The sequence below is a fragment of the Erinaceus europaeus genome, chromosome 10 (genome assembly GCF_950295315.1).
Source record: "Erinaceus europaeus chromosome 10, mEriEur2.1, whole genome shotgun sequence".
Classification (NCBI taxonomy): Eukaryota; Metazoa; Chordata; class Mammalia; order Eulipotyphla; family Erinaceidae; genus Erinaceus; species Erinaceus europaeus.
Genome location: NC_080171.1, coordinates 123655452 through 123683190, shown reverse-complemented (window position 1 = coordinate 123683190; position 27739 = coordinate 123655452). Strand labels below are relative to the sequence as shown.

General features: G+C 43.5%; 1 protein-coding gene across 3 annotated transcripts in view; it reads left to right on the top strand.

Annotated features, from left to right (window-relative positions):
- Nucleotides 1-25023, top strand: part of SMCHD1 (structural maintenance of chromosomes flexible hinge domain containing 1) — a 110847-nt gene extending 85824 nt beyond the window's left edge. For 2 of the 3 annotated variants that reach the window (XM_060200763.1, XM_060200762.1), the window contains 15 exons: nt 83-147; nt 1597-1684; nt 2364-2495; nt 4353-4505; nt 6334-6460; nt 6650-6769; nt 7734-7819; nt 9405-9527; nt 11889-12079; nt 14121-14230; nt 14603-14673; nt 17407-17578; nt 20162-20320; nt 21184-21298; nt 24030-25023. In XM_060200763.1, the coding sequence (XP_060056746.1) occupies nt 83-147; nt 1597-1684; nt 2364-2495; nt 4353-4505; nt 6334-6460; nt 6650-6769; nt 7734-7819; nt 9405-9527; nt 11889-12079; nt 14121-14230; nt 14603-14673; nt 17407-17578; nt 20162-20320; nt 21184-21298; nt 24030-24054 (1737 nt within the window). In that variant the 3' untranslated portion in view covers nt 24055-25023. Of the gene's footprint in view, nt 1-82; nt 148-1596; nt 1685-2363; nt 2496-4352; nt 4506-6333; nt 6461-6649; nt 6770-7733; nt 7820-9404; nt 9528-11888; nt 12080-14120; nt 14231-14602; nt 14674-17406; nt 17579-20161; nt 20321-21183; nt 21299-24029 lie in introns of those variants that run through there. The other variant, XM_060200764.1, reaches the window with a different exon arrangement.
- The last annotated feature ends 2716 nt before the right edge of the window (nt 25024-27739 follow it).

The following is a 27739-nucleotide window of genomic DNA, read 5'->3' as shown; positions in this document are numbered from 1 at the left end:
AAACATACAGGACTGGGTGTGTATTTGTCGACTGAGACACGTTGACATCCTAAATATCCCTTCTTTTTGCTTCTTTCTCCAGGCAGAGACATTTAGTTGCAATAAGATAAAAGATGATGACAAGGAAGAAGGCTGCTTCTATTTCAGGTACTTTGAAATCATTGAATCTTAACTGTATTTGTTACCAAGTGCATCAGCCTTGGCAGTTATCTGGTTACTTACACTTACCAAGATAAAACAGAACATGCTAGTATTTATTTCATAGGTCTTTTGAAAGTACATTTTGCTTGTTATTATTTTTTATTCATTTATTATTTATTTAGCCTCCAGTGTCATCTCTGGGGCTCAGTGCCTACACCAGGAATCCACTGCTCCTGGAAGCCTCCCCCCCATTTTGTTGCCCTTATTATCATTGTTGCCATTGTTGTTATTGCTGTTATTGCTGCTGCGGTTGTTGGATAGGACAGAGAGAAATGGGGGGGGTGACAGAGGGGGTGAGAAAGACAGACACCAGCAGACCTGCTTCACTGCTTGTGAAGCAACCCCCCTGCAGGTGGGGAGCCAGGGGCTCGAACCAGAACCATAGACCAGTCCTTGCGCTTTGCGCCATGTGCGCTTAACCCACTGCGCTACTGCCCAACCCTTGGACCAAAGATCATTATGGGGAGAAGAAGGTGGAAGTTCTGGCTTCTGTCATTGCTTCTCTGCTGGACATGGGTGTTGGCTGGTGGATCCATTTCCCCAGCCTGTTTCTATCTTTCCCTAGTGGGGCAGGGTTCTGGGTAGGGGGGGGTTCCAGGACACATTGGTGAGCTTATTACACTTGGAAATTTCTCATCCATATTTCAGATGTTCTCTTCCCCCTTTCCAGGAACCCCAATAGTTTGTTCATTGGTCCACTAAGTCCATTAGTCATTTTACTTTTTTCAGTATAGTTCCTCAGACTGTTACTGGCTGCCGTGAACTGTGTGCAGGCTTCTGCAGAAACATACAGTTAGTTGGCTCTCGGGGGTAGCAAGTGAGGAGGAGTGGCCACTACTGTACTGGGGTGGAGATTACTGAGATCGGGCGGGCGGTGGCGTGGCAGGTTAATAACACGTGCTTCTAAGCACAAGGACGGCGCAAGGATCCCAGTTCGAGCTCCCCTCGTGCAGGGGATGCCGGATACTTCACAAGTGATGAACAGGTCTGCGGTGTCTGTCTTCCTCCCTCATCCCTCTCAGTGTCTCTCTGTCCTATCCAATAAAATGGAAAAATTGCCTCCATGAGTAGTGGATTTATACTTACTTCACTGGGCCCTAGAGGAAATCCTGGAGGCAAAAAAAAAAAAAAAAAAAAGATCAATTGTGATTTACCTTCCATGACTTCAGGCTTTATATCCTATTCTTAAAGTTCCCTGCCTCCCACATCCAGAACCTGGTTTCCAAATGTTTTGTGAAAGGGACCTGGGACTAAACTTAGTACTGCGTGAAATACTGGTAGTAATTGCTTCTTTATCATTTACTTTTTGTGGGAGTAGCAGAAATATTGATGCTGTTGAATTCCTTTCCTTAACTTAAAAGTTGTTAATAATCTTTTCTCTTTTTTTCTATCCAGGGATAAAGCAATTCCTAACAAAGTTGGGACATACTGTATCCAGTTTAGTTTCATGGTGGACAAAACAAATATTCTTAACAGTGAACAGGTGCATTTACTTTTGTGATTACATACAGTTAGCTGTGCATTTTCTCACTTGGTTTAGGAATGAAATGCTTTGATTTAAGTGAATTATTGGATGCAAAGTATAAACACAATGCAATTTTCATTCATTTTAGAATAGAATATACTTAAGTTATGTTGAACAGTACTATCATACAGAAATCACTTCTTAGGAGGCTGGGCAGTACTACACACACTCGTGGGTTTGAGCCCCTGGTCCCCACCTGCAGGGGGGAAGCTTTACAAGCAGTGAAGCAGGGCTACAGGTGTCTGTCTCTCTCCCTCACTGTCTTCTCCTCCCCTCTCAATGTCCTCCTGTCCTATCAAATAAAATGGACGATTCAGTTAGTAGGCGCATTAGAGTATACCACTAATGACAAGCTTGTTTCTGTTCCCCACACGTGAATGGTTTAATATCTCACGTGCTGTGATTCTAGATAATGAAGTTTATGGTTATTTTAACATAAATCATCTTCATTCACTATTGTTCTTAAGTGGGTGTTGGCATTAAAAATATATACCATCTACATTGAAAGTTTTAAACGAGCTTGTGAATTTTAAGAGATTAATGTAAATACATTTTACATTTCACTATTCTTACTCTGAAATATTAAGTCGTCAATGTTTTGTTAATCAGTTTGGGGTTTTTTTGCTTGTTTTATAAGGTTATCGTTGATGTTCTACCTAATCTACCTGTAAAGTTAGTTCCTGAAATCCAACCAGCTACACCAGCTGTTTCAAACGTTCGCTCGGTTGCCAGCAGGACGTTGGTCAGAGATTTACATCTTAATATCACGGTAATACTTAATACTTACTTACTTTTGTGAAATGCTGAAGAGAAGCAAGAACTATTTCTAGTTCAGGATGCAGGATTGTTACAGAATCAGTCTTGATTATTTGATTCCAGGTGATTGGGAAAGTTTGCATATATGAATGAATGCTGTATTTATAAACATCTTTGTATTTAAATGCAGATAGGCACATATAGCTAGACATAGAAAGTAACGCAGGGCACAGTCCCACGCTGTTCCCACCGCCAGAGCTGTGTGTCCTCACTCCCTCCATTGGAAACTGCAGTGGTTCTCCCAGGGTCACAGATACCGGATGGTTCTTCTGTCTGTCTGTCTGTCTGTCTGTATTTTTACCCATTTTTTTCTATGGTCCTCCCTTCTCTCTCTCTCTCTTTTTTTTTGCCTCCAGGGTTATTGCCGGGGCTTGGTGCCTGCACTATGGATCCACTGCTCCTGGAGGCATTTTTCCCATTTTGTCGCTCTTGTTGTTGCGCTTGTTGTAGTTGTTGTCATAGCTGTTGTTGTTGGACAGGACAGAGAGAAACGGAGAGAGGAGGGGAAGACAGAGAGGGGGAGAGAGAGACAGACACCTGCAGACCTGCTTCACTCCCTGTGGAGCGACCATCCTGCAGGTGGGGAGCAAGGGGCTCGAACTGGGATCCTTACACAGGTACTTAACGCTTTGTGCCACGTCTGCTTTACCCGCTGTGCTACTGCCCAGCCCCCCTTCTCTTCCTTTCTGAGTCACACTACACCAATTAATTCCAAATGTCTTTCCTTTTTCCCCTTTTTCTCTCTCTAGGTCCTTCTGTAACATTTCTTCCCTTCTGGGAGTATGTATCAAATTTTTTTTTTTTTTTTGCCTCCAAGGTTATCTCTGGGGCTCAGTGCCTGCACTACAAATCCACTGTTCCTAGAGGCCATTTTTTCCTTTTTGTTGTCCTTTTTGTTTACAAAGTTTTTTTATGGGGTGCAGAAGGTGGAAGTTCTGACTTCCATAATTGTTTTTCCGCTGGACATGGGCGTTGCCAGGTTGATCCACACCCCAGCCTGTTTCTGTCTTTACTAGTGTAATCCCACTATTTTTGTATGCTTTATAAAATGTGTATGAAGTTGATTGCTCTCAGTGTTCTATTCTCTGAAGGAAGTGAAGAAATGATTATTTTTGAGAGCTCTGCTTTGATGACTGTACTGTAGCCATTATATGCGCTGGAAGGAGGTTTCTAGTTCTCATATGGGTTCTTGTCTCTTGTTTATGGGGCATTTAACCTGAAACCTGACCTGTGTTTGAGTTACAAGAATCCAGATGGGGGTTGGCAGTAGCGCAGCGGATTAAGCGCACCATGTTGCGAGGCACAAGGATCCCAGTTCGAGCCCCCGGCTCCCCACCTGCCCTGCTTCCCACCTGCAGGGGGGTCGCTCCACAGGCGGTGAAGCTGGTCTGCAGGTGTCTGTTTTTCTCTTCCCCTCTCTGTCTTCCCCTCCTCTCTCCATTTCTCTCTGTCCTATCCAACAACATCAATGGCAACCAAACAACAACAACAAGGGTTATAACAAGGGCAACAACAAAAAAATAATTAGAAAAAAGAATCCAGATATATATATATAAAGATTTTATTTACTTATTGAGAAAAATAGGCGGAGAGAGAGAACCAGACATAACTCTGGTACATGTGCTGCTGGGCATTGAACTCAGGACCTCATGCTTGAGAGTCAGGTGCTTTATCCATTGCGCCACCTCCCGGACCACAGGAATCCAGATATTTTAGTACTTGAAACTCTATGTTACATATATGATCTGTGATTAGCCTATGGGTTTCAACTTGTCCTTCTAAGTAGTTATTTTCCTTTGTTTGCCTTAAGGATGTCTACAACAACCAGACTGGAATTGATTTGGTTGGCACGGTAATAGCTACCATCAAAGGTTCTAACGAGGATGATAATGATACACCACTCTTTGTTGGGAAAGTCAGAACGCTTGAATTTCCCTTTGTGAAAGGGTCAGCTAACATCACGGTAATGCTGTTTGTTTATTATCTTGTGGGAAAAGATTCTATACTTAATAGTTTAAATTACAGTGATTTTATCCACTTCTCATATTCCAAATGCCCATGAATATTAGGCCCGTTTGGGAAACTTGTTATTTGATTTCTTTCATTCTGTGTTTTCTTTATTTATATCCGAAATTATAAACTATAAGATTTTAAGATAAGAAAGGCCTGTTTAAGTAATATATGAAGGAAAAGTTTATATTTGACTATATAAAAGATGAAAAATTTCAGCTAAGCCTTCAAAGTAAGCCTATCTTAAAACTGATGGAGAGAGCCGAGGCCGACGTGTCGTCTGTTCCCACTGCGCGATGGCTGCGTGAAGGGCCAGTATGTGATTGTACAGTGTAGAGAAAAATTAAGATGTCAGCTGGGTAGAAATGTTTGTTATGGGAAAAAATGACAGAATATTAACAAGAATATAAGAATCGAAGTGCAAATGACCAATAAACAGAACATTAAGACCAAGCAGGGAAATACTAGTTAAAAGAATAATGACTTGTTTTTAACCTATTATTTTAGGGGGGACTTTTATTTGTATATATAAAGTATATAGACATTAAACGTTAATGTCAGGGGAACTGGATGTTAAACACACTAATGGTAAGAGGGTAGACTGAAATAGCCATTTTGAAGGGAAATTTGATACTGCCTATTAAAATAAGCTCTCCTTACCATAACAAGTCATATTTCCTGTTATGTAGTCTAAAGAATAACAAGTGTTGAAGGATTACTATAATCAATAGCTAAAAAGTCTTTAAATGTTTCCTCTCATCTGAAACAATTTAGTGTGCATATGCTATGCTTAAATCTTAAAAAATTGAAATATACACTCAGTGAAGTCATTATCAAATGAGTGCTGAAGGGAAATTATATGGTATAAAACATGTCTCTCTTTTAAGAATTTGAACAGCTTTATTTTTATTTACATGTTTACGTTTGTATAACAACATTCAGAAATGAAGTCATTTACTGATGGGCTATTCACTACTCTGGAAGAAAGAATTGTTAGCTGTGATTTATAGTTTACTCACTTGATGAATTTATAGCATTCTGTTATTTTAGATTGTTGAAGCTCTATCACTTTAAGAGAAGTGTATTATAGTAAAAAACAGGTAGCCTCTACTGCTTCTTGAAAGACTAAAAGTATGATTTCAGCTATAAGTATATTTGCATTATGTGCTAGTTAAATACCTTGATCTTAAGTTACATCAACAGTCTGTGTGTCCGTCCGTGTGTGCACATGTGCGTGTGTGCATTCATTAAGGAAAATATAATTTAAGAAAAAACACGACTCTAGAGCTTTGCTAAAAACAAGCTTTGACTCTTGTTCTGTCACTTGAGACTGGTGGGTCTACTTCCATGGCAACAGCTGTAACTTAAACTCAGCACTGGGCTTAGGGCACTTCTCTGTGGCTGTCCGCATCTCTGTCAACACCCTGCTTTATCTGAAGAAGGTGGAATCAAAGACGTCCAGGTAAAGGTTGTCGGTGACTGTTCATAATTTCAGGCTAAAGGAAAAGAGACTTTTTTTGAGATTTTCATTGTGCTTGAGCTTTGTAGGAGCTTTTTATTAGTAGGATATTCAGCTTTCAAACCAGTACCAAAAGGCACCAAGTTTTGTGTATTTGGTGGTGTTTTAATGCTTAAAGATTCTTAAGGTCAGGGTCAGTGGGTGTCTTTTTACCATCAGAACCTACCATTTTCTTGAAGACAGTGCAGTGAGGTAGATAGTACTTATATATTAGCAAGAGAATTTTTAAATATGGCTTTTCGTTGTTGCTTTTTCTATATAGAGTCTAGTGCTGGCAGAAAACAGCCCTGGGAAGGACAGTACCGAATATTTCATTGTATTTGAGCCCCGACTGCCAGCTTTGTCAAGAAAAGTAGAGTCATATCTTCTTCCATTTATGTTTTACAATGGTAAGTTTCTAGGAAAAAGCATTTTTTTTTTTATCCCCACCCCAGAAAAAGCACTTAACTCAATGTTTGTGTTACTTTAGATGATTTTTGCTTTGCTTTCAGTTAACACGGTGTTTATTATTTAATCATGTCTCGACATTTTGGAAAGGTCATAGTTTTTAAATTGAAATGATCTGAATTTTGTTTTAGATGTTAAGAAACAGCAACAAATGGCAGCACTTACAAAGGAAAAGGACCAATTATCCAAATCGATCATTATGTATAGAAGCTTATTTGAGGCCAGCAAGCAGCTTGTTGATGAAATGAAGTGTAAGTTAATTCGTAGTCCACAGTAAGCAAAATATGTGCTTTGGAGATGGAATTTACATCCTGTTTACCAATAAAAATAGGGGGGTCAAATCTGAATATGAATTTTAGCCTATTGACAGAATAATCATGTTTGTAATTCCAGTTTTTGGCAAAACAGCTGGAATGATAATATTACTGAGAGTGCTGTGTGATTTATTGGGTTATCAAAAAGTCATGGCGTCTTTTTCTAATTTTTTCTATGCAAAAATGCATCCTGACATTCCCGACAACCCAGTAACTTTCAGTTTGAATGGTGGGTCTTGCATTTGGAGCCTGTATCTTTTACTTAAGGTAGCTGCTGCAGGCCACGTTGAGGAGGCGCCAGACAGCAGAAGTTGGTGCTGAGCCCACGTCTGGCTTCCCTTCAGTTTCTGGTGGTTTGCATCCTGAGTTGTCTGCTCTCTAAGGTTTCTGGCTTTGTGTTAGTTATATTGTTGACAGTTGCAGTAACTTACGACATTTATACATCCTGCATCAAAGTACTCATTTTGGGTTTTAATCTATAAAATAGTCACTTAAAGAGGACAAAGTTGGGCTAAGCCACTTTCTTGTAGATTATGATGTTTCTGTTTACTCAGCAATTTAGAAAGACAATGCGAAAGGGCAGACATTGAAGAGACACATGGTGCGTGCCTCCCACTGCAAGCTGCAAGGACACGCTTTATACCCTCTGCCACTCACCTGTGGCAGGATTTGCCAGGATCAGAACTGACCCGTTTGCTCTTTCTTGTTTTCTGGCGATCGTATGTTTGATTATTGTCAACAGCTCAATAAATGTGTTTAACAAGTTAATTTAAAAATAGTCACTTATCTTTAATTTTAGTATCAGTCATTATAAGGGAAACAAAGGGGTTGTAAATAGTTTTCCAAAACTATATTTTGGGAAATACTCCAAGTTAACAAAATTTTTTGTTTATAATTTTAGGTCAAGTTGAAGAAGCGAAATCAAAAGAGGCTCAGCTGCGCAGTGAGCTCAAAGCACATAATATTGACGTTCCTGCAGCACCACAGGTACAGTTGCCGTGTGTATGTGTGTGAGAGAGCCTCCTCCCATTAATTCTGGGCAGTGAGCTCAAAGCGCATGATACTGACGCTCCTGCGGCAGCATAACAGGTACAGTTGCCGTGTGTGTGTGTGTGTGTGTGTGTGTGTGTGTGTGTGTGTGTGTGTGTGTGTGAGAGAGAGAGAGAGAGAGAGCCTCCCATTAATTCTGCGCAGTGAGCTCAAAGCGTGTGATACTGACGTTCCTTGCAGCATAACAGGTACAGTTGCCGTGTGTGTGTGTGTGTGTGTGTGTGTGTCTCCTCCCATTAATTCTAGTTCACATTTCTTTGTCATTGACGTTTTATTAGGAATGTTATAGGCACTATGACATTTTAAAGTACTAAGTCATTTGTTATTTGTAGTCTGGTTACTAAATATGAAGGGACTATCAAAAGGATAGTGCTTTTAGAGAGAAATTGAGAGGGGAGGGAGAAAGACAGACACCTGCAGACTTGCTTCACCGCTTGTGGAGCGTTCCTCCTGCAGGTGGGGAGTGGAGGCTCGACACTTGGTTGTTGCTCATGGAGATGTGTAGTCAGCTGGGCACACTGCCGCCTAATCTTGCTGTTGTTTGACAGGGCAGAGATTGAGAGGGGAAAGAGAGACCCGCAGTACTTGCTTCACCACTTGTGAAGTCTTTACACCTTGCCTTTCCCACTCACCCAGATGGACCTTGCATATGGTAACATGCGCTTTGCCCAGATGCCCAGCTGCCCAGCACCCAGCCCTGATAGTGCTCTTTTCAAAGGAACTGCCATCTCTTTAATACACTGGCACTAAAACTACAGCTGAAAGTTACAAAGCTGGCAGGCAGGGAGGCGGGGCAGCAGCTGTTGTGTCTGGCTGAGGAGCACGGGTCTTGTGCAGCCCTGATGCTGTCTGTGCCAGAGTGAGGCTCTGCCTCCCGTATGGTGTGCTCATTGATCTTAGAAAATGCCATCAGTCAGTGTGGGACACGTCCAGGAGGCCATGCTCAGCAAGCACCCGGTACGTGTGATGGCAGATGAAATCAGAGTAGCACAAGATAAGCAGCTGTTCAGATTCATTCTTATGTGTCTGAGTCGGTCTGCATTACAATATGTATCTTATTTAGTCATTTTCCCTTTTGTTGCCGTTGTTTTATTGTTGTCGCAGTTATTATTGCTGTGTCGTCGTTGTTGGATAGGACAGAGAGAAATGGAGAGAGGAGGGGAAGACAGAGAGGGGGAGAGAAAGACAGACACCTGCAGACCTGCTTCACCGCCTGTGAAGCGACTCCCCTGCAGGTGGGGAGCCGGGGGCTCAAACCAGCGGCTTGAACCGGCATCCTTACACCGGTCCTTGCGCTTTGCGCCACGTGCGCTTAATCTGTTGCACTACTGCCCGACTCCCTGTAGCGAAGATTTAAAACCGGATGATTATCTTCTGTTACCATGACCATACTGTTTCCGAGTGCCAGCTAAAAACTGTATGTCCTGGAGTTATCCAGGATTCTTAGCCTTGCTTTTCCCATCGTTTCTGGCTGCTGCTATGAGAGTAACTGATGTGCTTGATTTTTCATTGTGAATTACAGATACCACACATTGAAACACTCTTGAAAAGAAAACTGTCAGAGCAGGAAGAGCTAAAGAAAAAGCCCAGAAGATCATGTACTCTTCCAAACTATACGAAAGGCAGTGGTGATATTTTGGGGAAGGTTTGTATTGAAGCCTTAGATGAGGCAGTGTGTTTTCTTACCTTGTATTATTCCACTTACGTATTAAAGCGGCATAATAGGGGGGCGGGTGGGCGATAGCGCAATGGATTAAGCTCACATGGAGCGAAGTGCAAGGGCTGGTCTAAGGATCCCGGTTCGAGCCCCGGCTCCCCACCTGCAGGGGGTTCCTTCCCAGGCGGTGAAGCAGGTCTGCGTCTTTCCCCCTCTGTCCTCCCCTCTTCTCTCCATTTCTCTCTGTCCTGTCCAACAATGACGACATCAACAACAACAGCAATAATAACCACAGCAATGATAAGGCAGCAAGGGCGACAAAAAGGGAAAGACATATTTAAAATGTTAGGTGTTTTCCCCCTTTCCCTGCCCGAACTTTTCTGGGGCTTATACCCGCATAGTAGCACTGCTCCTGGTGAGTGACTCTCTGCCTCCTTTTTTTTAAACCCAGAGTTCTACTCAGCTCTGGCTTATGGTGCAGGCGATTGGACGTGAGACTTCGGAGCCTCAGGCATGATAGTCTCTTTGCAGAACCATGACGCAGGCTACTCTGCCCATCCTCCTCCTCCCCCTCCTCCTCCCCCTCCTCCTCCTCCCCCCTCCTCCTCCCCCTCCTCCCCCCTCCTCCCCCCCCCTCCTCCTCCCCCTCCTCCTCCCCCCTCCTCCTCCCCCTCCTCCTCCTCCCCCTCCTCCTCCTCCTCCTCCCCCTCCTCCACCTCCTCCCCCTCCTCCCCCTCATTCTTTCTGCCCCTCTTCCTTTTTTGCTGCCTCAGTGCCCTTTACCTTTTTTTTTTCTCTCACCAATAAATTATTTGCTCTTGCTACCGTATTAATTTTGATGAAAAACCTAATTAACTCTCTAGTTCTTATTGAGGACTGTGACAGGAATTAATGTCTTAGTTCAAGTTTTATTGTCTGCTTACTTTTGTGTCTTACACATTTAATAAATAGCCATATCCTTTTACACGGGTCTCAAACATCAGGAAGACAAGGAAAAACAAGATTATTTGAGTTGTTTTGTCTTTAACAATTTTTAGAATATATATTTTGATTTGTTTTACATAGAGACAGAAATTGAGAAGAGAGTAGGATATATGGAGAGAGAGGGGCAAAGAGACATCTGCAGCCCTGTATCACCACTTGGGAAGCTTCCCCACTGTGGCGGGGCTAGGAGCTTAAATATGTGCACTCAACCAGGTGCACCACAACCTGACCCGTTTCTGAGTTTCTAGCCGAATATTGTTAAGGCACTCTGGGGTGCTGTTGGAACCGTAACCAGCAAGCACCCTGAGGTGATTTCTGTCCTTTAAGACATTTTCTCAGCAAGGGGGGAAAAAAAAAAAGCTCAAAAAAACCCAGTAAATAAGCAATATGTATTTGTTTCCAAGGGAAAAGTGCCATTCTTTTTGTAGTTTGCTTTATATTATTTCTTGTCTGGTTTTACTTTGTCAAATGAGTCTTACCTTCACTTTCATCGTAATTTTATCCAGTGGTCAGCACTGCGCATTATCATTTTTTCTGGATCATATTTTCTGTTTGTAACCATTAAGTTTTGTAGCTAGGTTTTAGTTGTTGTCTTTTATCATCTATGTTTTTAAAAAATATATTTAAAAAATATTTATTTATTCCCTTTTGTTGCCCTTGTTTTATTGTTGTAGTTATTATTGTTGCTGTTGTTATTGGATAGGACTGAGAGAAATGGACAGAGGAGGGGAAGACAAATGGGGAGAGAAAGACAGACACCTGCAGACCTGCTTCACCGCCTGTGAAGCGACTCTCCTGCAGGTGGGGAGCCGGGGGCTCGAACCGGGATCCTTACGCTGGTCCTTGTGCTTCGTGCAACCTGCGCTGCTGCCCGACTCCCCTCCAAATAGTTTTTATAAGGAGAAGAAAGCCTTTATTTGTATAGATTTGTTTGATGTAGAATTTTCTGAGATAAATAATTGAGATAATCATCTATCTACAAGGTATATAACACTTTGTTAGTAAACTTAACTTGGTATATCTGTATTATTTGTATTTGTGATTATCAGCTGCTAAGTGTTAGCACCTTGATTTGCGAATTGTCAAGTTAACCAAATTTCCTTCTCCTCCTCTTCCTCTTCCTCCTCTTTCTCCTCCTCCTTTTTTCATTTGGCAAAATTTACTGGAGTTTAATTTGTGAATGAGTTTTTCCAGCATCTCACAACAGAATAGACAATGTACTAGTAAGAAGCCAATGAGTGTCTATAACTCTGAGGATACTTATTTGTTTTCAGAAATAGTGCTGTTGCTGTGTATGTTTGGGCTTTTAAGAGACTGTCACATTTCTTAACGTTGAACAGTTTGTTTTGTTTTAATGGTGTCTAGATAGCACATCTAGCACAGATCGAAGATGATAAAGCCGCCATGGTTATTTCTTGGCATCTGGCGAGTGACATGGACTGCGTTGTCACCCTGACCACGGATGCTGCCCGCCGCATCTATGACGAGACCCAGGGGCGCCAGCAGGTGTTACCACTCGACTCTATTTACAAGAAGACGCTTCCAGATTGGAAAAGGTTAGGGAAAAGTGAAGATGATATTTTTCCCCTAAAATACCTTTTCTTCCTCCTGTACAAGTGTGGTTTAAAAATCAGCTTCTCTGAGAAGCAACCAGCACGTCCGTATTTCTGCTGCATGTAACACAGACCCAAAACCAAAAGCTGCCTTTCACCACAGGAAGGGGTGGAGATTCCATGGTCATTCCGGAATATGGGACTTTCTCTAGAGTATGGTTATTAAGGCTGTCGGGGGGGGGGGGGGGACAGTCGGGCGGTAGCATAGCGGGTTAAGCGCACATGGCGCAAAGTACAATGACTGGTGTAAGGATCCCGGTTCGAGCCCCCAGCTCCCCACCTGCGGGGGTGTGGGGGGTCGCTTCACAAACAGTGAAGCAGGTCTGCAGGTGTCTATCTCTCCCCCCTCTATCTCCCCATCTAACAATATCATCAATGGTAAAAAGAATGATAAGGACAACAAAATGGGGATAAATGGCCTCCAGGAGCAGTGGATTTGTAGAGCAGGCACTGAGCTCCAGTGATAGCCCTGGAGGAAAAAAAAAGACTGTCTAGTTAGGGTATTTCATCTTTATTTTAGTATAAGTCTGATTTCTTTATTTCCTTATTTACTTTTTTAAAATATTTTCAACAATATCCATACAGTTAGACGTATTTAACCCAAACTTTAAAATATCTTATGTGTACTCTGATTCTGACTAGTTTTTAAATCATCTAATAAGACCAGAAGGAAATGGTGACAAAACTGAACAATTAAACTATAGAGCAGTGTATTGTCCAGTGAGTATCTGGCTGCTAAGTAAAACTTAGCGCGCTCTGCAGTTTAGTTGGGATGGGGTCTAGCAGACTGGGAAGGTAGAGTCTGTGATGTCAAAGTGACATTTCATTTTGTGATCTGAAACTAGATCGCACAGACAGCTGACATCTGTCGCTGTCAGATGTGTCTGCTGCTACCCATCACATATTTTAAACAATGTGGGGAATCCTGGCTGGGCCATACTGTTTTGTGAGGATAAATTGACCTCCTAGAGGTCTCTCCATAACCTCTGAATATCGTATTAAGAATCCTCGGTGGGGGTCGGGCAGTGGTGCAGTGGGTTAAGCGCATGTGGCGCAAAGCGCAGGGACCGGCGTAAGGATCCCCGTTCGAGCCCCCGGCTCCCCACCTGCAGGGGAGTCGCTTCACAGGCGGTGAAGCAGGTCTGCAGGTGTCTGTCTTTCTCTCCCCTTCTCTGTCTTCCCCTCCTCTCTCCATTTCTCTCTGTCCTATCCAACAACGAATTGCGTCAACAAGGGCAATAATAATGACCACAACGAAGCTACAACAAGGGCAACAAAAGGGGGGGGAAATGGCCTCCAGGAGCGGTGGATTCATGGTGCAGGCACCGAGCCCAGCAATAACCCTGGAGGAGGGAAAAAAAAAAAAAAAGAATCCTCGGTGTCTGGAAAGTATGAATTTGAATTTACAGTTAATGTTTTCTCTAGAAACTAGTTATCTTCTCTGACCTTGGTAGTGTGGAATTAAGGAGTCCCATAGTCCCTTCACCAGCAGCACTTCTGTCTTTAAATTTGGGAGTAACTGCTCTGCAGAAGGGAAGGACCTTGGCACCCCAGTCCCTTCCACCTGGAGAATCCACCTGGGGCTTCCACCTGGGGCTTCGGGCTGCCCACTCTGCCCTGTGCACAAGTCCCCTCAGGGGCCTCAGACCCGGCCTGCTCTGGCTTCCTGTCGACCCAGGGCCACTCTCACACCACGGGTGTCCTCACCGGTTCTTCCCTTTACTTGTCAGACACAACCGCAATTGATGTGGGTCTTGCACACTAAGTGAGAATGATACTGATGTGAGTGTGAAGATACACATGAAAGTCTACTATAAGTATACAAAACAAAAGAGATGTTTTTACATGGCAAGTGTTATTTTCACTTCTGGAAGAGTAATTGATCTGTTTGGGTATCACTTGAGGATGGAGAGTTGATTACTGTAGTGTTGGGAAGGGGTGGATTATGTGTTCTGAGATCTTCTTAAATGTTTGTTTCATTAAGACCTCTACCTCACTACCGAAATGGAAAATTACATTTTAAACCCATCGGAGATCCGGTCTTTGCCCGAGATTTACTGACATTTCCAGATAACGTGGAACATTGTCAAACAGGTAAAGAACATTATACTCACATTTACCTTCTAATTTTGTGATAGTTTTATTAATATGTTATTCTCTCTTTTTTTTTTTTTTTTTTTGAGAGGGAATGTTGAATAGAATGTTTTTGTTTTGTTTTTCTTAATTTTCTTTTTTAACACCAGAGCACTGCTCAGCTCTAGCTTATGGTGGTGTGGGGGATTGAACCTGGAACTTCAGAGCCTCAGGCATGAGAGTCTCTTTGCATAACCATTATGCTATCTACCCCCACCCTTGAATAGAATGTTAATATTCTTCCTAAGAAAAAAGTTGTAGTGTATGTCAGTATTTTAATGTGACCAAAGAAAATATCATGATTTTAAAAATGTATTTATTGAATTTTTTTAGTGTTTGGGATGCTGTTAGGAGACACCATTATATTGGATAATTTGGATGCTGCCAATCATTATAGAAAAGAGGTGTGTGTTTTTATTCTTTTCAGATTTGTAGCACAGATTGTATCATTTTTAATTTATAACTTTATTTGGTTTATATTAGAAGCCTATACAGAAATAATCTTGTTTTATGCTACATGTGTAAGTAGTTAACCTTTCAAAGCTAATGTAGATGCTATAGGTTGATAAGCAACATAAGGTTGGGTGAAATTCATGAATGAGTGAGCAAGTGAGTCAAGATGCAGGTTAATATGAGCCATGTTTCGAGTGTAGCTCAGCTGCTGTTGCCGACAGTGTGCTCACTTGGAATGGCCTGTGCTAGCACAGAGAACCCCAAATTGCCTCACTTAAATAACAGAAATGAATTGTGCTGCATTTTCAAAGACTTAAATCTGCAACCCCAAATCAGGGACCAGGTGGTGATGCACCTGGCTAAGCACACACACTTCATGAGCGAGGACCCAAGTTCAAGGCCCCTGTCCCAACCTGTAAGGGAGAAGCATTACAAGCAGTGAGAGAAGAACTATATCTGTCTCTGTCTCTCCTTCTCTGTCTTCCCCTTCCTTGTCAATTTCTGTCTGTCATAAATAAGTAAATAAATAAATGTCAAAGAAAGAAAGAGAAGGAAAGCAAGAAACTCCAAACATTAGTAACTGTAAACAGTAACAGAGGCCGAGAGATAGCTCACCTGGCGGGGCGCGGGCCTTACCACACAGTCCTTGCGTAGAAAACTCGCGCCGCACGGGGCACCATGACACCAGGAGAGGCTTTCTGCGTGGGGAACAAGGACTCAACAAAGAAAGCAACAGATAGCCACAGGCCTCACTCCCCGCAGGTGTCAGTCTGGTGTAGCCACGAGGGTCACTTGCACGGTGGCCTCACTCCCCGCAGATGTCAGTCTGGTGTAGCCACGAGGGTCACTTGCACGGTGTCCTCACTCCCCGCAGGTGTCAGTCTGGTGTAGCCACGAGGGTCACTTGCACGGTGTCCTCACTCCCTGCAGGTGTCAGTCTGGTGTAGCCACGAGGGTCACTTGCACGGTGTCCTCACTCCCCGCAGGTGTCAGTCTGGTGTAGCCACGAGGGTCACTTCCACGGTGTCTTCCAGTTCCTTGCAAGTTGTAATTCAGCTAAGATACCGAACAAGTTTGTAAATCTGAGTTGTGTGTTATTTAAGATAGTATTAAATATTTTAAAACATTGTCTGAATAAATCCTGATAAGTTCATGAAGCCAACTTGTAATTTTACAATTTTCTTTAGAAAACATAAAGCCAAGACCAAACATTAGACTAGATTGGATATTATTGCTTGCTGTTAAACTGGAATTTTTTAGTCATTTTCACATATGCATTCTGTGTATCAAAGTGCCAGATTGATTTACATGGCATTGAAACATACAGGTTTCGTTCTCCGTTACTAATCCTTTGTTGCAGTGCACACTGTTGACATCTGTAATTGTTGTTTTCAGGGTAAATTCTTAGATTGGAATTGTTGGATCATGCAAAATATTAAACACTTGTCACATTGCCTTTAAGAAGGGCCATCCCGGATCATGAGAACAAGAAGGCTGCTTCTGCATAGTGCTCAGATTATTATGCTTGCGCTTTCTGAGTAGTGATGATGCCTCTTCTGGACTGTACTTCTGTTGCTTGTGAAGCACTTTGTATTTCTGTGGGTTTGCTTGACCTTTCTTGAAAGAACATCCTTATGTTTTTTGCTGTCAGGGTTATCTCAAAGGCTTCTTTCCTGCACAGCTAACCTGTTTCCAGGGACCTTTTTTCCTTCTTCTCCTGCTTTCTTCTTGAGGGAGAGAGGAAGGAAGAGAGACTCCAGTATTGCTCCAGCTCTCATGAAGCCCTCACCCTGCAGATACTCCCATGTCGGGGCCCAGGTTCTTGTGTGTGTAACGTGTGTCCTAGCTGGTGAGCCACCTGCCAGCCCCCCCCCTGAAAGGTCATGACAAGATTCTTCCCCTTTGCTCTAAGGAATTTAATTTTTGATTACCCCTTCCTGCCTTTTCCCATGGCCTAGGCGTCATGGTTTCCCCTCTGCTCTTCTAAGTCTTGAATCTCATTTTACTATCTTTATTATTATTATTAATTTTGACACCACAAGTTAATAGGAGTGTACGTCAACACCATTTTACTATCTTTAATCTTATGGAGAGTGTCAAACAGAAGCGAAGTAAATTCCTTAGGCTTTGATAACTTCTGTGGATCTCAGAAGCACAGAGTGAGTTGACGTGTTCCATTCAGTCGGGCTATCAATTTCACTTTTTTTTTTTTAATTTTTTTAATATTTATTTTCCCTTTTGTTGCCTTTGTTTTTTTATTATTGTTGTTGTTGATGTTGTCGTTGTTGGATAGGACAGAGAGAAATGGAGAGAGATGGGGAAGACAGAGAGGGGGAGAGAAAGACAAACATCTGCAGACCTGCTTCACCGCCTGTGAAGTGACCCCCCTGCAGGTGGGGAGCCGGGGGCTCGAACCAGGATCCTGTCGCCGGTCCTTGCGCTTTGCGCCACGTGCGCTTAACCCGCTGCGCCACTGCTCGACTCCCTCAATTTCACTTCTTACCCTTTTGCACTGTCGCTGTTAGGCTGACCCTTGAGAAATAGTCACATTCAGATTTCTCCCTGTTCTCAACTTAGAGCACAGCCATGCCATGTCTGACCTCACTTAAATGGCTGCTTCTTGAAGCAATAGAAATAAAATTGATAGACTCAATGACTAATCAATATCCACTTATCTGCAATAGGTTGTTAAGCTCACACATTGTCCTACACTGCTCACTAGAGACGGAGACCGCATTCGAAGTAACGGGAAGTTTGGGGGCCTGCAGAACAAAGCTCCTCCAATGGACAAGCTTCGAGGAATGGTATTTGGAGCACCAGTGCCAAAACAGTGCCTGGTCATCGGGGAACAGATAGGTAGGTTGAGTCAGCACTTCACGGTTTTTGCTTTGACGTTAGTGCTATAGTTTGGGCTTGTGTGTTGAGATTCTAGCTGGGCAGGTTAATCAGGTAAGATGTCTTTACCTAGTACTTTGCAATTTGCTTGCCTTTTTTTTCTTTTCTTTTTCCCTTTTGTTGCCCTCATTGTTTATCGTTGTGGTTATTATTATTGTTATTGTTGTCACTGTTGTTAGATAGGACAGAGAGAAGTGGAGAGGAGGAGAGAAAGACAGACACCTGCAGACCTGCTTCACCGCCTGTGAAGCGACTCCCCTGCAGGTGGGGAGCCGGGGGCTCAAGCCAGGACCCTTGCATTTTGCGCCATATGCACTGTAGCCCGGACCCCCTTGTTTGCCTTTTATTTTATTTATTTAATTTTTTGCCTCCAGGGTTATTGCTGGGGCTCAGTGCCTGCACCACGAATCCACTGCACCTGGAAGCCATTTTTTCCCTTTTGTTGCCCTGGGTGTTTTACCATTGTTATGGTTATTATTACCGTTGTCATTGATGTTGTTATTGGATAGGACAGAGAGAAATGGAGAGAGGGAGAGAAAGACAGACACCTGCAGACCTGCTTCACCACCTGTAAAGTGACTCCTGCAGGTGGGGAGCCGGGGGCTTGAACCAGGATCCTTCCGCCGGTCCCGACGCTTTGCACCACATGCGCTTAACCCGCTGCGCTACCGCCCGACCCCCTTGCTTGCCTTCTTAGTCACTTTGCTGCAGAGAATGATTGACAGCACAGGTGTTGACATGGATTCAGTTTCCCATCTACCTGTGGTAGGTGTCTGCAGCACATTTTTCAACTTTGTTGTATCAGATAGTATTAAATTTTAACCTTATTTTCATTCTTATATGAAAATGTTGTCATTGTTGAAGTATTTGGTCAAATAATCATACTACCTTTTTGTATGAAAAGCAGCATGTGGGGGCCCAGGTGGTAGGTGCAGCGGGTTAAGTACTCATGGCGCAAAGCGCAAGGATCCGGTTCGAGCCCCCCGGCTCGCCGCCTGCAGGTGTCTTTCTCTCCCCCTCTCTGTCTTCCCCACCTCTCTCCATTTCTCTCTGTCCTATCCAACAATGATGACAGCAATAACAACGATAAAGAACAAAGGCAACAAAAGAGAAAAAGTAGCCTCCGGGAGCAGTGGATTTGTAGTGCAGACACCGAGCCCCAGCGATAACCCTGGAGGCGGGGAGGAAAGGGAAGGAAAGCAGCTTGTAGAATCCAGCGAAGCACTTCTGAAGAATCTGTTTGCACTTGTGCAGGCTGTGCGCTCAACCAGGTGCCCTGCTGCCTGGCCCCATTTTGTGGCTGATAAATTTCACTTAGCAGCACATTCTTCAGGTTGACGCATGCTATAGCATTCACCACAAATTCCCTCCTTCTCCAGATATTTCATTGAAGATACAGATCACAGGTTTTTTGTAGTCATTGTTAACTTTTACTAAGCATAAAAAAGTTCAGATTTTATGAACATAAACTCAGTGGATGTTGACAAATTAATGCTGCTTCTGTGTGAGAAACAGAGCAGTCTCAGCCCCATGAGGACTTCTGCTTCAGCGTCTGTGCCCACTACAGCCACAGTCATCACCACAACTCTGCTGTCCTGCCATTGCCAGAAAGTCAAGCCTCTTCTTCATTTTAATTTCTTGATCTTCTGATAGAGGCAGAGAGTGAAAAAGACCACAGCTCCGAAGCTGTACACAGAGCACTGCCTGGCGAGCTGACCCGCAGCCCCAGTCAGCCCCTGCCTGGTGGCTTCCCTCTCCGCCCAGCCCGTCCCCCAGTCAGCCTCTGCCTGGTGGCCTCCCTCTCCGCCCAGCTCGTCCCTCTGGAGCCCGTCCAGTGCTCTGTGTCTGTGCCTTGGGGGTTAGGTGTTTTAATAATTCCCCATGACTCACACATTGTTTACCGTCAAGCCTTTGCATAGTGCCTCTAGATCCCTTCACACCATCACAGATGTAGCTGTCACTCTCTAGTTCATTTCTCACCCCTCAGATCTGCATATGTGGAATCTGACTGGACACTGAATGGCGGACTCTGTAAACACTGACAGACTGCCCAGTGCACAGCCCTGTAGAGCTCTGTCACTTGCACCTGCATTCTTCACTGAAGTGGGGCTGTTGGAGTCAAACACACCAGTCAGACGTTGGGATCTAAATTGTGTGTTTGTAACCGGATTTGTTTACATTTTATTGAGTGTTTTATTGCTTTTGAAGTATTTCCCTGGGCCAGAGCTAGTTCCCCTGCCAGAGCACACGCCTTCACCGTGGAGAAGGACCTAGCTTCAGTCCGGGCGCCAATGGGAACACAGTTCAGAGCGGCAGGGAGCTCCCTGGACACGGGCTGTGCCTTGATGCCTCTGCTCTGGGTGGATAAGCAGAGGACACACAGGGCGTCAGACCAGGTCAAGGAAAGACCCTGGTGCCGCAGCCAGTCATCGGGAGAGGAAGGGGCTCCTGGCACGGTTTGTAGCAGGGCAGCCAGTGTCAGGGTTGTTGTATCCCAGAGCTTTGGCACGGGTGGCCGTAACCGCATACTTTGTCCAACGGCAGACCTCCTTCAGCAGTACCGCACTGCTGTGTGCAGGCTGAGCACTGTGAACAAGGACCTCAGCGGGCAGATCGAGTACCTCCACACTCCTGACATGAAGAGGAAGAAGCAGGAGCTCGACGAGCAGGTGAAGAGCCTGAAACTCATCGAGCAGAAACTAGGTACGGCCTGGCCGCTGGCTTTTCACTCCCGCTGTCTGTGTGTGAGAATACACCTTTATGGCTGCTTGTGGCTCAGCTCCGAGAGACGAGCGCTTAACAATCCAGAACTTGAATTGACATTCTTAGTCTCTAAGTCATGTAGTCCTGCTTGTCAGATATTCTCAGTAATAATCAGAAATTCTTTTTTAAAAAGATTATTTGGGAGTCGGGCGGTAGCGCAGCAGTTTAAATGCACGTGGCTCAATGTGCAAGGACCGGCATAAGGTTCCCGGTTCAAGACCCCGCTCCCCACCTGCAGGGGAGTCGCTTCACAGGCGGTGAAGCAGGTCTGCAGGTGTCTGTCTTTCTCTCCCTCTCTCTGTCTTCCCCTTCTCTCTCCATTTCTCTCAGTCCTGTCCAACAATGATGACATCAACGATAATAACTACAACAATAAAAACAAGAGCAACAAAAAGGAAATAAATATTTTTTTAAAAAAAAGATTATAAATGAGAAAGGCAGGAGGAAAGAAAGAAGCAGACATCACTCTAGTACAGATGCTGCCGGGATCCAACTCAGGACCTCACACTTGAGAGTCCAACACTTTATCCACTGTGCCACCTCCTGGACACATAATCAGAAATTCTTCATAGTAATTTTCAAAAGGTGTATTTGCGGGACTGGGTGGTGGTGTACCTGATCAAGGGCTCACATTACCGTGTGCAAGCACCCAGGCTCAAGTCCCATTTCACACGTGCAGGGTGACAAACTTCAGGTCGTAAAACACAGCTTTGTGTAGCTCCATCACCCTCAGTCTCTGTAGCCGTCATAAATAGATAAGAATAGTCTTTATGAAAAGGTGTGTCTGCTCTTGTGTTTATCAGGGATGACCCCCACACGTAAATCTAGTGAGTCGCTACGTCACCCAACGAAAGTTGAAGTGGCAGACTGTCCCATTCCTCCTAAAAGAATGAGAAGAGAAACCACAAGACAAAACAGGTGAGTCTGGCCCAAGGGTCACCTTAATGTGTCATCTTGCTCTTGACTTTCCACACCTTAGAAATAGTGCAGCTGGGGGTCAGGTGGTGGGTGGTGCAGCGGGTTAAGCACACGTGACACAAAGCACAAGGACCAGCATGAGGATCCCGGTTCGAGCCCCCAGCTCCCCACCTGCAGGAGAGTCGCTTCACAGGCAGTGAAGCAGGTCTGCAGGTGTCTGTCTTTGTCTCCCCCTCTCTGTCTTCCCCTCCTCTCCCATTTCTCTCTGTCCTATCCAACAATGATGACATCAATAACAATAATAAAAAACAACAAGGGCAACAAAAGGGAATAAATATCTAAAAATAAATAAAATAATGCAAGCTATAACCAACTTCTCTGAAGCCAGAATTAGTATTTCAGTTTTTAGTGATTCAGGTTGGATAAAAAGTCTGTCCTTTTTAGATTTATTATTGACTAGGCCATTCTGCAGAAATCTAGGTAGCATTATTGTACCCTATTTCATTTCAAAATGTTTAAATACATACTTTCTGTGAATAAGTTTCCCATATTAATTGTATAGAAATTTATTCATTTGCTTGCTTGCTTGCTTACTTACATGAGAAATAGGAGAGAAATACCAGAGCCTCACTCAGGCTCATACACTGCTGAGGCTGGAAGACTGTGGTGTTTGGAATTGGCACTCCATGTTCTCTCCATCTGCATATTCTGCACTTACTCAGTTACCGTTCAGGTGCTGATTTCTGTGCTGTGTTGTACTGGTTGAAAAGCAGCATGATTCTTAATCCCACAGAATTCCACAATCTTCTTCAGAAGAAGGACAATGAAAAAAAAAGTAGCACCCTCCCCCCCTTAATAGTTCATTTATTTTATTTTAGCGAGAGAAAGATATAGAGAGACCACTGCTCAGCTCTGGCTTGTGGTGTTGCTGGGAATCAAACCTGGGACCCAGGCAAGAAGGTCTTTTGCATCAACACCACGCTCTCTCCCCTAGACTTTGTATGCAGCAGTGATAACAACATAGTGGGTGAGCTGTATTGGTTTTCAAGGATACACTTCAGTAGGAAACTGAAGGATCAAGTCAAGTCAGCTGTATTGGGGCTAGTTTCAGGCAGAAAGAAAGAGGGGGGCAGTGGCACCCCTGGTTAAGTGAGCATATGCGGAAGGAGGTGGGTTAAAGCCCCTACAACTCCACCTGCATGGGGGGAGCTTCACAAGCAGTGAAGCAAGTGCTACAGGTGGCTCTGAGCCTCTCTCTCTCTTTCTCTCCCTCCCTTCTCAAAAATAGTCTTATCTTTGTCCTATTAAAAAAGGGGGGGGTTGGGGGTCAGGCGGTGGCGCAGCGGGTTAAGCGCACGTGGCGCAAAGCGCAAGGACTGGCGTAAGGATCCCGGTTCGAACCCCCGGCTCCCCACCTGCAGGGGAGTCGCTTCACAGGCGGTGAAGCAGGTCTGCAGGTGTCTGTCTTTCTCTCCTCCTCTCTGTCTCCCCTCCTCTCTCCATTTCTCTCTGTCTTGTCCAACAATGACATCATCAGTAACAACAACAACAAGGGTAGTAACAGCAGCAACAAAATGGGAAAAATGGCCTCCAGGAGCAGTGGATTCACAGTGCAGGTACCGAGCCCAGTGATAACCCTGGAGGCCAAAAAAAAAAAGGAAAACAGCCACCAGAAATGGAACCAGAAAACACCTAGAATTGCCACGGTGATCTTGAGGCAAAAGAAACTATACTTACTACAGGGCCATTGTCATCAAAGCTGCTCGGCACTGAAACAAGATGGCATGATTGGTTTTCATCTGTTCTCTCATTCTGCTTGACATGCAGTGAGAAGCTGGGCAGGACTGTGTTTGAACCTGCATATCAATCAGAGGCTCGGGGTTTTGCTTGCTCCGTGACCAGCAGCTTGTCACAGCGGGGTCTGCTAGGGTTCAGGTCTGATGGGGGACTGAGACCTTCGCTCAGGCTGGGACAGCACCAACACGCAGACTCGGGCACGTGGTGAGCCAGGAGCCCGCCCCGAGGCCTGCCACTGCCCCTTTCTGCACTGTTGTGTGGCTGCAGGGAGGCAGCTCGGCGCTGTGCTGAGAGTCCGGCGCCTTCTAAGCCGCTTTCAGTGTGGCTGTCCCATGAGGGACTCGTCTTCTGGAAAGAACGCCTTTCTGGACCTACCTACCTTGATGCAGCTTTTATGCTTGGCTGCGAGAGTCTTCTAAAAGTGCGCCTTGACATACATCGTCCTGCTTTGCTGTTGGTGCCAGAGGGAAAGAACAGGCAGAGAACAGGCCCCCTCTGTTTCAGTCCTGATCACGGACAGGGGAACATAAATGACCCCTATACAATTTGGGTCTGAAATTCAGCTTTCTGAGGGTACACATTACTCGCCTCCCTTTGTTTGTTAACTGCTGCCTTTAGTTTGAGGCATTATTGTTATTTCTGTGTTTAAGAGGTGATTATAGAGCTAGTGGAATAGCTTAACTGACACAGGCTGCTTTGTCGTGCACATGACTCAGGTTCAAGGCTGGCTTTCACCACAACTGTGGTGTCTCTCTCTCTCCATCTCTCTCAGTCTGTCTCTGTCTCTTTCTTTGGACCAAGGCCTGTAGTTAATAAGATGAAGTTGCACTGGGTATTGAATATTTAACCCTCTAGATCTGATGAGGGAGTTCAGGAAAGGGAGTTTTTGGTACATAAAATCAAATGTGTGTTTTTGTTGTTCTTTTTTGAACAGGATAATAACCAAAACAGACGTGTGACTGTGACAGCAGAGAGTGCCACTGGTCTCACTAAGAACACCTGCCTTCTGCACCTGTTTGAGAAGACCTAGCAGCTCCAGCCAGACGACTCTTTCTAGAGACAATATAAGTAACTGGACATGCATCTTCATGTCTGCCCACACAAGACTAGCAGCAGGCACTCATGAATTTGCTGGAGGCATTCCAGCCTTTCGTTTGTCATCTTGCAGACGTGTCAGAAGAAAACACACAGATATGGCAGTGACTGTCAAACCGACGCATAACTTTTATAAAATCTGAAAGAGCATATGTACTATTTTTTCAGTATGACTATCATGGATATACCACAACTTCTTCTTAACATTTTTATTTTTGTGTGAATTTATTTAACAGGCCTGTTTTGTTTTTTGATTCAAAGGAACATTCTAGAGGCTAGGTATTTAAGTGTAAATATGTGAGGAGAGTTAATGAAGAATTCAGAACAAAAATAGAAAAAAAAGCACACAGGTATCTGAGAAGATTTGGAAAACAGCAAGTGAGTGGGCTTGTTATAGCTGTAGCATTTTAAATTTCTCCAGACTAATCCTGTGTGTGTGTGTGTATATATATATATATATATATATATGCAGCAGTAATTTTTATAAGTATTGTTTGACTATTAATACTAGATTCTATAGTATCAGCCTTAATTCTACATTTACATTATTTTGTAATTTTATGACTATTTTTAAATAGTCATAAAAGAAGTCTCACACTCCCACATTAATGCAATAAGGACCTGCTAGAAAATTGCTATGAGGACTTGTCGTGTGTATAATTGAAGCTAATGTATGTCAACATGTGTCTTTCTGTAAGTTCAAGGCTGTTGGCCTGTAAAATTATTTTGTAAGGAATACTTTTGGTACAGTTCTGTCACAGGAAATGTGTGTTTTTTAATCATTTCTGAAAAAACAGTGAAGTTAATAAAGAGGGTTGTTTCTTGCTAGTAAATAGATAAGTGTTCTCCTTCTTTAAAATTAAAAGTTCTATAAAAAAAGTTGCCTTGATAAATTAATCATTTCATCCTATCTTTACAATTGAAACCCACTTTTTTTTTTTTTTTTTTTAACCAGAGCACTGCTCAGCTCTGGCTTATGGCAGTGTGGGGGATTGAACCTGGGACTTTAGAGCCTCAGGCATGAAAGTCTCTGCATAACCATTATGCTATACTTCCACCCAGAAAGACACTTTTTTATTGGGGGGGGAGGGTCACTGACAAGCTTCTCTCAATTTAATGTTATTTACAAATTGAAGGTTTTGGCAGCCGGATGTCCAGCATTCTGAGCATTTTCCAGCAGGCTGTGTTTACTTCGTGTCCTCACATTTAGCTAAGGTGCGTGTGTCAGTTTCTAGACATGCTGCTACTGCAGTTAGCAATGTCGGCTGAGCATTCACCTTTCACCCACTAAGAAACCAGAATCCGTGTGGCTTGTTTGGCCGCGGCGGTGTGAATCACCCGCATATGAGAGAGAGACAGTGCGCCTGCAGAGTCAACTACAGGCCGGCTTCCTCTCAAGTCAGACCCGTCCTTGTTTTGTTGACAAGCGGCAGTGCCGAAACACCGACACTCCGGTACCTAGTCGTTTTGGACTGGGATTCATTTTACATTTTAGTATGCAGTTTCTGAATTAATAACTATTCTGAGTTTGTGTCATTGTTACACTGTCAGAGTCCTCTTTTCAGATGTAGCTGATAAACTGATGTAGTCTCAGCAGAGGTGAGGCGTGATTCTGACAAAGCGCTTTTTATTCCAACGGGTTCTCTGTGGTTCAGTGCCTGCACTTGGACTCCACTGCTCCCAGCAACCTTTTTAAAGTGGTGTTTTTTTTTTCCTTTTTTCTTTCTTATGATAGAAACAGAAATAGAGGGGAGAAAGTGGGAGAGAGAAGGGAGATACCTACAGCAATGCTCATGAGGCTTCCTCTTGAAGCAGCGACTGAGCACTTGAATCTGAGTCCTTGCACGTGGTAGCATGTGCTTCACTGGCACACCGCTGCCCAGCCCTGATCAGTCACTTACTCCTGTTAATTTGACTGTGAAAAGACACTGCTGCTTTCCGGCTGGTCACGGCTAAGGCATAGACAGCATATGAAAGCTCACACTGGCCTTACAGTGACTGTATTTTAAATAGAAAGAGAAGGATCACCATCTCTGACTCTATACTGGCAGTTACAGATTCAGTAATGGATTCATCGCTAACGTAATTGTCTAATAATACTGTTTTGCTATTTTAAATTATTCCCCTTTGTAAAGAGACCAAATTGGGGGGGGGGGTGTCAGGCTGTAGCACAGGTGGCACAAAGCGCAAGGATCAGTATAAGGATCCCAGTTCAAGCCCCCGGCTCCCCACCTGCAGGGGAGTTGCTTCATGGGCAGTGAGGCAGGTCTGCAGGTGTCTGTCTTTCTCTCCCCCTCTCTGTCTTCCCCTCCTCTCTCCATTTCTCTCTGTCCTATCCAACAACAACAACAATAATAACCATAACAACCATAAAAAACAAGGGCCACAAAAGGGGAAAAATGGCCTCCAAGAGCAGTGGATTTGTGGTGCAGGCACTGAGCCCCAGCAATAACCCTGGAGACAAAAAAAAAAAAAAACAAATTGGTGTAAGATAATCACCCATCCCAGTGAAACAACTCGTAACTTAGAGGCATTCATAATATTTTTTGTTAGAAAACCTAATTCCAAGTAAGATAGTGTACAGTAATGTTTCCTGATTCTTTAGCCCATGTGCCAGTAAACAAATGTGGAGTAGAAAGCATCAGAAACGATTTTTGTGGTATATTGTAAATCTTTACCAAAAGAAGTTGTATTTCTTCATAATTTAGCCTGTTTTAATCTTGAAGGAAATGAAATACTGTGAAGTGAAAAATAGTTTTTCCCATACTTTCATTTTTTTTTTAATTTTTATTTATTATTGTATAGAGACAAAGATAAATTGAGAGGAGGGAGAAAAACAGACCTGCAGAACTGCTTCACTTGAGAAGCTTCCCCCTGCAGGTGGCGACCAAGGGCTTGAACCCAGGTCCTTGCCTCTGTGATGTGTGCACTTAACCAGTTGCGCCACCGCCTGGCCCCAGTTTCACTTTTCTATATTTTCATTTTAGGGAAACGAAATTTTACTTGCTAGTCCCCTGATGTATATATATATTAGGCTTACTTAAATATAATTGGAATTCAGTGTTTGAAGCAGAAAGAGCAAAAGCTAATAGAACACTATCAGTAGCCATGTTGGACTGTTGTGTGTAAAAGTTAGAGGACCAACAACAATAATAATAGTAACCACAACAATGATTTAAAAAAAAAAAAACAAGGGCAACAAAAGGGGGAAAAATGGTTTCCAGGAGCAGTGGATTCGTGGTGCAGGCACCGAGCCCCGGCAATAACCCTGGAGGCAAAAATAAATAAATGAAAATAAATGAAAGCTAGAGGATCTTAATATTATTTATTCCTTGCAATTAATTCAGATAACAAGTTCTGTGATATACTTATTTATAGATAATTATTAAATTTAGTGAAATATGCCTATGGACTACAATTCTGTTTTAAGTACATTACATATTTCTCCTTTTATATTTTTTTATTGGGGAATTAATGTTTTACAAAATACAATAGTTGTAAATGCATAACATTTCCCATTTTTCCACATAACAATACAGCCCCCACTAG